The sequence below is a fragment of the Hipposideros armiger genome, unplaced genomic scaffold (assembly GCF_001890085.2).
Source record: "Hipposideros armiger isolate ML-2016 unplaced genomic scaffold, ASM189008v1 scaffold_132, whole genome shotgun sequence".
NCBI lineage: Eukaryota > Metazoa > Chordata > Mammalia > Chiroptera > Hipposideridae > Hipposideros > Hipposideros armiger.
This window is the reverse complement of record NW_017731482.1, coordinates 3,047,368-3,058,510: the sequence shown is the minus strand read 5'-3', so window position 1 is coordinate 3,058,510 and position 11,143 is coordinate 3,047,368. Positions and strand designations below refer to the sequence as shown.

The following is an 11,143-nucleotide window of genomic DNA, read 5'->3' as shown; positions in this document are numbered from 1 at the left end:
GAGCTCTTAACCAACTGAGCCACTCGGCTGGCCCTGAGTTTAATTTTTTATTCAGCCTGACAACCTTTATTTTTAAGTAGAATATTAATAACATTCACATTTAATGTAATTACGGGATAAGTTTTGGTTCATATCTACAAATTTACCATTTGTTTTCTGTTTGTCCCAATTGCTTAATGTTCATTTTCCTTTCCTTTCTTGCCTTCTTTTGGATTAATCAAGTATTTAAAATTTTTTTCCCATTTATCACCTCTATTATTTTTGCTTTTACAAAACAACTCTTTTAGGGGTTATGAGATTATAACATGCATCCTTGATTTATTAGAGTCTAATATAAATTAGTACTTTACCACTTCTCAGACAATGCTAGGATCTTAGAACACTTGAACTCCATTTCCACTTCCCAACTTTTGTGTTAGAGTCATGGATTACAATTCTAAGTATATTTTATGGATATGTATATTACATTTAATAAGACATTACTATATTTTGTAGCCAAAATTATTTAGATATACTCATATTTACTCTGTTCCTTCTTGCATTTCCATGTTTCTATGCAAGATTACTTTTATTCTGCCTTTAGTTATTTCCCTTGGTGTAGGTTGGCTGGGATGCATTTTCTGTTTTGATGGTGTGAAATGTCTTTATTTTGCCTTTACTTTTGAAGGATATATTCACTGAATACAGAATTTTAAGTTGGCAGTATTTTTTTTTATAATACTTTTAAAACAGCACTGCATCACCTTTTGGCTCCCAATGTTTCTACTGAGAAATTAGCTTTCAGTCTTATTGTTGCTCTTTTGATACTCTTTTTTCCTCTAGGTACTTCCAATATTTTTACTTTGTCTTTGGTTTTCAACTGCTTTACTATAACTTCCCTAAGTATTTTGGCTTCGCGGTCATTTGGTGTTATAGTTAATGCTTCCTGAATTTGTAGCTTGATATCTTCTGTCAATTTGAAAAATTCTGCCATTAACTCCTAACATATTGCATTTTTCCTACGTGCACTCTTCTCTCTCTCTGGGATTTCAATTATATGGATATTATCCCTTTTGGTTGTGTCCTACATGGGTCTAGCACTTTTCTATACAATCCATCTCTTTTCTTCTTTGTGCTTTGGTCAGAATATTTTCTACTGACCTATCTTCCAGTTCACTAATCCATTTTTCAGATATGTACAATCTGCTGTTCTTACCCTTTTCTTAGTTGTCTTTCTGAAAAATATTTTACCTATTTCACTTGTTAACTAACAATAAACAGGTACTACATGAATAACTGCAGATACTATACTAGTCCTCACAAAAGCAAATTAAACTTAAATGAGTTAATTTTACTATCATTAACAAGTACAGGAGTTGATCATTATAGTCTAAATGAAAGACTACATTCTATTTAAAAGAAATAGAGCACTTTACAAAGTATATATAAAAACTGCTGCAATCTAGGTCTCATTTTATGATTTTAATATAGTCCATGTTTCATACTGGCTTCATGTTAATAGTGTATTTAAAAAGTATACTTACTCTCTTTCCTTTTCTGTCAGCTTGTCATTGATGTTATCTTTGATGGTTGATCTAGAGCCCTTATGAATTATAGGATATCTGAGGGGCACTTGCAGGAAAAAGGAAATCATGGAGACCAAATGTGCAGTGTAACCAAGGGCAACAGCAATGCTTCCATCATCTTTTGCTGTAAATTCAAAAGAAGAGGAAAAGAAAACAACTATTTACCTTACAAATGTAGCTATGAGATCATAATAAATCAATTTCAAAAAATTTTATTAAGAAACAACTGATAAAATATTAATCTTATCTAAATTATGCAGTTTTATAATTATAATTTTAAACTCATAATTATACATTTGTATTATAAACTTATATTATAAACTTAAATTATATGAATTTTATACAAATCCAAGCACATTAATAAAACCTGAAATTTCATCTACTATATTTAAAACTAGTTCCCAATAATTGATGTGATGAGATTAACATTTGATATATATCTTAAAAAAGAATTCTTAGTTCACTCAAATATCCACTGCTTTCTTTCCTAGCATTTTTTAAAGGAAGAAATAATATTTGAGTCTATTATACAATGTGAAAATTAGTTTCAGATATTTAAACAATGTACTACATAAGCATTGTACATTTTATTCATTAGCAACTTATAAACAATATAGTTGTATTGTACTACTGTACAGTGTTATTAATTTAAGGTGATGTGAAATAGCATAATGCATCCTTTTGGGGTATGTTCTCAATATTCATAAAGATAGTGTTACATAAATAAGTCTATGAGTTTGAGATACAATAAGGGGAAAAACGTTTTAAACAGTGAAAGCAAAAAGTCAAAAACCACACTATTAATATACATCCTATTTATGAAATTTAGGTGGAAGCACCTGCTGGAAAACAATATATGTATCCTACAGTCAAACATAAGCAATTATCTTTTAAGAAGTCACAGATAATTACATTTTTAACTCACCATCCAGATTTCTGCTACTACTACCTACCAAGTGATAATCATTCAAGTACTCAAAACTAAAAGTTTTAAGCCCCAGGGGGAAAGAAAAAGTAACTGCTTGGTATATGGTATTCCCAAAAGACTTTAAAAAGTTCATACACATGCTAAAAGATTTAACACATAATCTGGAATACCTCTAACTAGAGAAAGGCTGAAATGATTGAGATAAGCTTGATTTGAGTATTTCCTGATTTCTAAGGGTACATTTAACTTCAATTATTAGTAATATTTTTCACATTCTTCTTTTAAATTTATTCTTAGTTACTATAAAAATAGGTTACTTTTATTATGTACTTTTCTTCTGCCAGGAATTCACAATAGTACTTTATGATAGTCATTTTATTCACCAACAATTGCTAAACTGGGCACCTGTTACATGCTATTTCATTCATTTTACAGATAAAGAAACTAAGGTTCAAAGAAGTTAAGGAATCTGTCCAAAGTAACATAGCTAGTATATAGGATCACCTGACACCAAAGCCTCTGATCTTTAGGAATTCTACCATACTGTCTCCGAACGTTACTGTCGAATAGATAACAATTTTTTAACTTGGAAGTCTAGAACATACCAAGCATACAACACACATGTAACACCTTAGTTTCTTCACTCTTTTCTAGTAATGCCAAAGAACACATAAAAAGTATGTGAATTCTCAGCGACTTGCACAGTGCTGGACAGAGAATGGGCTTCTCAACTAATGTTTAATGTTCTCTCAAATCAAACTGATGAAAATAATCTAAGAGCATTCATTTCAACTGACAGTACTGAGTCATGCCCTGGCTAGGATCCTAATTATTTTTAAAGGCCTTGTCGTCTTGCCCCAGTCCCACCCAAGTACCTTGAGTACTAAAATACTTCTGTTGAAATCTGTATATTACACTACCTTAGAAACTAAAATTACATTACACTGTAAATTCATCATATTATAATTTAATCATCATATAATATTAGAGCTAGGAGAAACCTTAAAAATCACTGAGTCTGACGGTATCAATTTAGAGATGAGAAAAATGAGAACTAGGTGATATAACTGACTTGGTCAAAGCTATATAGGGAAAAAATCATGAGTGATGGAATGAGAGGGAGAATTGTGCCTACACCCTAGCCCCCAAAATATCTACTAACTGGAGTTACAGCTGAATGATGAGTTCCATCAGAGGTCAATGAATTCTGCCTCCTGTGTTCTGTAAAGAACAGGGCTTATCAAATTTAAAATATCCTAAGGACTTGGTCTTTAAAAACCTTCTTTGGAAGGGAGAGAAGAGGAAGAAGAGAACTTAGAGTAATGAAAACTAACATTACATTAAGTTCGGACATTCCTATATGTACTTCACACTAAGATTTTCCTTTCTTAAATGACCTGATAGAAAAAGATTTGAAAACGTCCAGAAAGCAATAGAAAGCCTCTTAATTAGTCTCCCAAATAGGTCAAACGCAAACTATGAATGTTGAAAAAAAAACACCAAGTCTCCAATGCTAAATACTCAAGCATCTACACTTTCCATATTACTAAAGGGGCAATATTAAAAAATTACATTTGCATATTGAGACTACACCCACATATATATTAAAAGAACAACAACTGGTCTTTTAACATCACCTCTTTTCAATGATCAAAACAATTTTGCTTAAATTTAATGATAATATCTCTGAGAAGCCTATACATGCAAATCAAAAACCAAAAAGAAATAGCAAAAACTGGAAACTGGATAATACTGGAGCTCAGCTTGGATTCCAGTTATTTACTCTCACCATCATTTCCACCACAAGACTCCCCTTTCCACCTATTAAAAAACCCTAGGTTATTTCCCATTCCAGGCCACAGGGCTCAGTCACAGCCTCACTGTTAAACACGGTGGTGTTGGATTTCCAATATTGAAGCTTTATATTAAAAAGCATTTTAAAAGGACCATGGGTGAGGCATTACAGGGCCCAAGGGTATTTCAATACCCTCAAAAGGAAAACCACCTCCTGGTAGGGAAGTTACTTTCATCACCCCAAGACCACTGCAACTCCAGTGGGAAAATGTGAGCTCATGTGGTTAATTATGGCTATTGCTGGCCACGAAACCTCAGATGTCACATTCTGTTGCCAATCACTTTAGCTAAAAAACCAAAAGGTTTAAGGTTTCCAGCATTCCAAGATCTAAAAGACTTTTTACCTGCCAAAGCCCAAACCTGGCTCTCTGGGGTGCGCTTTTCCAGTAAGCATTAATGACGTCCCTAACACCTAACGCAGAGCAGGGGTTTGTGTTCCTTATGCTGCTCTAGGGGTTAGAAAGGTCACAACAGATGATAGTTTTGTCATTGGGAAGAAGTGGGAGGAGGAGTGGAAGGCTTCAGAGGAGAACAGGAATAAACTGTAAGACTCAGGTATGTGAAAAAGATCCTTATTAAAACAATGTTTTAAGGGGCTTAACACAAAACAAAAATCTGCAGATTCCTCATAATAAAAACAGAGCGAGCCCCAAAAATGTATACACGTTTTAAGAAAGGAAAACTGTATTAAAATTATAATACTCGATATATACTGATAACAAAGATGAATACAAGTCACATTTGACTCCTGCAATTATAAGAGGTCCTCAAAGTGGTTACCATCAACATCCAGACACTTCTGATTACGGTGAACTACTGCTTGAGCAACGCTGACCAGAGTGTCCACTTGTATACATTTTTTTCACACCCCTGGTGTTTCTGATTTTTTTTTTTAAATGATGGTAGTTACTCTGGGCTGCAGCTTTTGTGTGATTTTTTTAATAATAAATTCCACAAACACACAATGGCCATGACAATATTATAAATTAATTCAACTGTCCCTCTGACTTACATGTTGGACAAACTATTAATATTCAAATGCATCCAAGTACCATAAGTGATCTAAAAGCTCTTACCATCCTGCCTTCCCAATCACTGAGGCAGCTGATTTGTTAAGGAACCAAGCACCCAATGATCCAGACAGGACAAAATATTTAAGACTCTAATCACTGCCACAGCATCTATGGAATCATTCCATGTTCTCAATGAGACACTGTTTGACATATGGACTCTCCTTTCCAAGAAATCATGCCTGCATAAAGGGATACAGACACAGAAGGAAATCTGGGTCTCATTACCACAAAAGGCTCTGGTGTTATGGATTACTTAAAAACACACACAAACATTTTTTTTTTTTGACGAGAAATGTCTCTGTCAATGGAATGCAAATGAAAACCCTTCACCGGACAACTTTCTCCCGTTGTATCCAGGTCTCTTTGACATACTCTAATAGAAACTTACCCATTCAGACAAGCACAATAAATGTAGGGCCACTATGGAGGAGTTTCCAAAACAGTATCAACCCCATGCAATGTAAAGTCTATCCCAGCAAAGTCTTATGAATATCAGAATAACCAGTTTGGAGTTCCTTCACTAGAGTCTCACTGAGAATGCAGCTGCTACAGAACACTAAGAAGCTGGCATAAGTTTGGAAGACGTTATTATTCAAAACAAGGAAGAAAATTGTATCATGACAAGACCTTAAAATCAGGCTGACCAGGGGTGACTTTAGCTCTGCCGCAGGCTAGTATGAATCTGAAAAGTTAACTAATCTTTCCGAGCCTCAATTTGCCTGTCTTTAAAAAAAGTCTTTCCCTCACAGAAGGAATTAATTCTTACAGTTGTAAGAATTAACTAAATAAGACAGCATCATGCATGATGTTCTGTGTTACCATATGTCTACTCACCCAACCCAAAATGTCCTCCTACCCTTCTTTCAACAGGGAAATACTATTTTATTTTTTAAGACACCTCAGCCGTCATCTTCGCTAAAAAGGTTTTTCTGATCCCCTCCTGATAGAACTGATTATTCTCACTTATGTGAGTCCCATGTACCCAGTGTAAACTTCTAAGTGCCTGACTCAGGGTATGAATTCAACAAATATTTCTTGATTTAGCCTGATTACAAGTTGGATGCCCTCAACGGTACTGAAATCTCACTGAGGTAGGATCAATGTCTTCATCATCTCTGTACTCTCAGTCTCTGGCACAGATGACACAAAGGGCACTCCGTACATTTAGTATATGGAAGTGCCTTGCAGAAGCTAATGTAAGAGTTAAGTCCAATGCTTCTTAAAATTCCTGATTCCTAGGAGTCATGGGGAGTGAATAGGGCCTTGGAGTAAAATTAAACACTTATTTCATTTTATCTCCCATTGCATTTTCCATCAACTGCATTAAAAAGCTAAACTACTTTTTTAAAGAGTAAGAAGAATTTATTCAGCTTGTTGGGCATACACAAAGCATAAATAGCTAATAAAAACTATGCAAAACCAGTAAACAAAGAAGTTCAAAGAAAACAAAAAAGAATCAAGAAACATCCCAAAGTGGATTAAGGTGACAGTTCACCAACACTGATATCCCTACTTCCCTTCAAATCATTTTGCATTTAGCAGCCAGAGTGACTTTTAGAAATATAAATCAGCTCACATCATCCCCATTCTTGAAACTCTTCAGGGGTTTCCCACTCCACTGAGAATAAAACATAAACACTTTACAGAGGCCGCAAGGCCTTGGCTGACCTCGTTCATACCTCATCTGATATAAATAACTTCCTCTTGCTCAATATGCTCCAGCCACACAGGTCTGGTCTGTCTTTCTGTCCTTCCTTCCTTCCCTGTTTCTTCCCTTCCTCTCTCTCACAACTAATTTCAATTACAGTAATACCTTGGTTTGCAAGCATAATTCGTTCTGGAAACAAACTACTTGTATTGCAAGATAGCGTTCGTTTACCACGTTAAAATGTATTAGAAATGTTTGCTCGTCTTGCGGAACACTCGCAAACCACGTTTCTCGCAATCCAAGGTTTTACTGTACATTTATTTGAGCACCTTCTATATGAAAAGCATTTTTAAATGTTATTCAATTATCACAATGAATTAGAGATATAGATATTACCTCATTTCACAGGTGAAAAAATTAAGCTTATGATTGTCTAAAATACAGATCTTTTCACCGATACCCCCCCCACCCTGAGTTTTTTCAGACATATAAAGCCCATTCCTCCATCCTGACATTTGTACTTTCTGCCCTCTCTTCTAGGAATGCGTCGTCCCCAGCTGTAACATAGTTGGTTCCTTTCAGCCTTCAAATTTTCTGTTAAATGTTTCTCCTCAGTGAGTTCTGCTCTGACGTAGATTCCCCTATTGTCTATGATAGCATATTCCTTTATTAAATACGAAATACTTATATTCTTGTTTATTGGTTGTGCCCCTCAATAGGCTGTAAATGCTCCATGAAAGGAGAGAACATACTTGTTTTTTCCATTGTCATATCCTCAAAACTCAGCACAGGGCTTGGGATCAATTAATATTTTTTCAATGAATGAATGTTGTATATCCCGGGAACCTGGCACAGAGCTCAAGGTACTTGGTAGCTTTGTTAAATTAATGAATGAGGAAAAAGATGTGTCATGGGCTTCAAGATACCATAACTTTGCCTAAAATTAACACTAAAGCACATTTGTATGACTTGGAGATCGGAAAGAACACTGTACAATGAAAACCAGACAAATCCCAGCTAGATCATTACCGAGTTTTGTGGTCTCAAGCAAGTCACTAAATAGCTCATTTACACATTGTAAAATGAGATTATACTACCTTCCTTATAGGTTTCCTGTTTGTTTATGTGAGAATTAAAGATAAGGGAGAATGTCATGCTTTTAAAGATATAATCTTCCCAATAATCAATGTAAAACAGGTAGTATATGAATTAATATGTTCATACCACCAATTAGGAAATTAACTCAAAGCTTATATGGTTTGCTCCAAATCATTTCTAGAAAGGGAACCAGGAATTGAACACAGGTTTTCTCATTCCTGTTTTATCACTCTTCTTTTGTCATGTCCCAACTACTTATTGTAAGGGTTGTTTTAAAGGCCAAAGGAGGTAATAAATTAAAATAGTCTTAAATGTTAAAGGACCATAAATAACAACATTTCCTTTATAGGGAAATGGGAGAAAGTCCCAATGAAAATTGGTTAACACTGTCTTCTAGATTAACTTTTTTACAAATAGATAATATGCTATCTTTGAAAATAATGTATAAAGCTATGAAATAGGCCTCAAAGCATTGCTTAGATTAGGGGGGAAAAAAGACCACTTTGCTAACAATAAAAAAAAAATTTTATTGCCAAAGAAAACAAGTTATTTTCTTTGGCATACTGGTACAGAAATTAGGAAAATTAAAATATTTTAAAATATAGCAACTACTATGAATCATAGTCTATAATATATTTAATGTGATTTTTTTTGTTTGAAAGAGAATAGAAATGACGGAACAACAAGTGTAAACCTCCGTCGGGCATAACTGATCTCACAGATTCATTGCACACAAAGATGCCGCTATGAAATACGTCTTTACTGTACTAAGTCACAAACACGACTGGTGATAGGTTACGGTACAGAGGGAAGATACGGAGGCGATGCGTCACGATACTTAAGTTAACTGTTAGATATTTGAAAATTTGTGTGCAATGAATTTGAGATCAGTTGCACCCAACGGTGCAAATGAAACCAAAAGGACAGGGAGATTATTAGTATTCTTAAAAACCATATTGTCTAATTTTCTTAAAGCCCTTTAAAAATATTTTTTCTTTTAAATTTCAAATACAAGGTTCAATAATTTTTATTCCATGATTAGAACAATTACTCTCCTAAGTCTCCCATCAGGGAATCTAACTCTGTATACTCACGTTTGGGAAAGGACAAAAGGTCTGAAAACCTGGAGAAAGTGTTAAACAACCAAAATTTCAAGATATCTCTATTTTTCCCTGCAACATACCCATATATTATGTACACCAAATCTTTAGAAGTAAAAAAGAAATAAAATACCTTGGAAGTCCTCAGAATTGGGCAACTTGACACCACATACAAAGTAATCCTTATGCTCATTCTGTGAATATAACCAAAGAATGAAATTAACTCTTTTTATGTATAAAGCAAAGAAACTCTAAATCAAATCTCAAAGACTTCAGCAGGTCGAAGTTAACTCAAAGACAATACTGCCCTAGACTCAAAATATCATAATTTTTGAAGCTGAATGATGAGTACATGATGATTCATTATTCTACTATCTCTACATTTATATATACTTGAAATTGTCTATAATATGAACATTTAAAACATCACGTCTAAGCAAAAAGCCATGTAAAATTTTTATTATAAAAATATCCTATGACAAATTCACAGCTATAAATAAAAACATTTTAATAGAATTAACAAGATTCTGTGAGCAACCTAAAATCCTATTAGCTTTCCCCTAATAAGAAACTAGATTAAAAAATAGCATCCTGGCCGGCTGAATGGCTCAGTTGGTTAAGAGCTCGCTCAAGAGTTTGAGCTCTGAGCAACAGCGGTTCGAGGCCAGCCCGAGCTGAGCAGCCGCTAAGCTGCCAATAGGTAGCAGGATGGCTCAGCTAAAAAAAAAAAAAAGCATCCTGACAGTGCCCTAGAAATATCTTAATACTAATAAATATAAATTAATTATCAGTTCTATTTTTAAAGCAGTACACATGTATCTGCATGTATATGTCAAAAATGGTGATAGCTGATAATCTGGCTGAGTAAAAATATCTTAAGGAAACCCAAAATAATTTGGTGTTCTTTCATATGCAGATGAGTACATCCCACCACCAAATTGATATAAAAACTCAAATGGTGGAACCTAATAACAACTGTCTTGGTATAGAATTAACCCCTGGTCATTTGCAGAATGTAAAAGAATTTATGAGACTCTACAAGGGTAAGAAAAGATTTATTCAAAGTCAGAGAGAGAGAGAGAGAGAGAGAGAGAGACAGATCTGTTTGGAACTGGCAGAAGTTTTGCTAGGGGAGTCTGAGAAGGAGAGATGAGGAGACAGAGGGGTAAGACAGATATGGGCAGAAGTTTGCCAGGGTAGAGTCTGATGGAGACAGTTGCAGAGACAGAGGGGTAAGAGAGAGATACTGGCAAAAGTTTAGTCAGGGCAGAGTCTGATGGGGGGCAGCTGCACCGATGAGAAGAAGTGCTGGGGTTTTATATTTTTCCATGCAGGATATAGAGTGCTTGCAAGCTTGCAGGGGGGCTGCTGTTACAATTGTCTTCTGGTAACTGTCCTATTCCCATCTATGATGGATGTCAGCTTGCAGGGGGTGTTGTGATTGGGAACCATTCTGTTCCCATCTATGATGGGTGACTGTTATCTTGTAGGAGGTTGCTGTTGTGATTGGGAACTGTTCTGTTCCCAACTTCCCAACTTTGATGAATGTAAGGTGCTTGTCAGCCTGCAGGTGCAGTGCTAGCCAGGGGAGTCAGGGCCAAGCAATTAATGCTTAAGCTCGTTCCTGCCAGCTTACAAGCTTGCTCCTGTTAGCTCTTTGCCCAAGCCATCTTGCCAGCTTACAAGCCCGCTCCTGTTAACCCTTTACTTGTCCCATCAACAATTAAGTTTAAATCTATTTTTAAAATATTTATTAGTGAAAATTCTGGTCAAGATGGCAGAATAGGTCAACAGTGTGCTTGCCTCCTCCATGACCATATCAAAATTATAACTAAACTACCGAACAATCATCATTAAGAATCACCTGAAGTCTACCT

At 35.1% G+C, this 11,143-nt stretch overlaps 1 protein-coding gene across 1 annotated transcript in view; it reads right to left on the bottom strand.

Moving 5' to 3' along the window:
* The window catches only part of UVRAG (UV radiation resistance associated), a 303,298-nt gene that overhangs the window by 116,489 nt on the left and 175,666 nt on the right, over window positions 1-11,143 (bottom strand). Inside the window, exons 11-12 of the mRNA XM_019649399.1 lie at window positions 9,400-9,460; window positions 1,524-1,689 (exon numbers count right to left, since the gene is read on the bottom strand). Coding sequence (XP_019504944.1) covers window positions 1,524-1,689; window positions 9,400-9,460 — 227 coding nt within the window. The remainder of the gene's footprint in view (window positions 1-1,523; window positions 1,690-9,399; window positions 9,461-11,143) is intronic.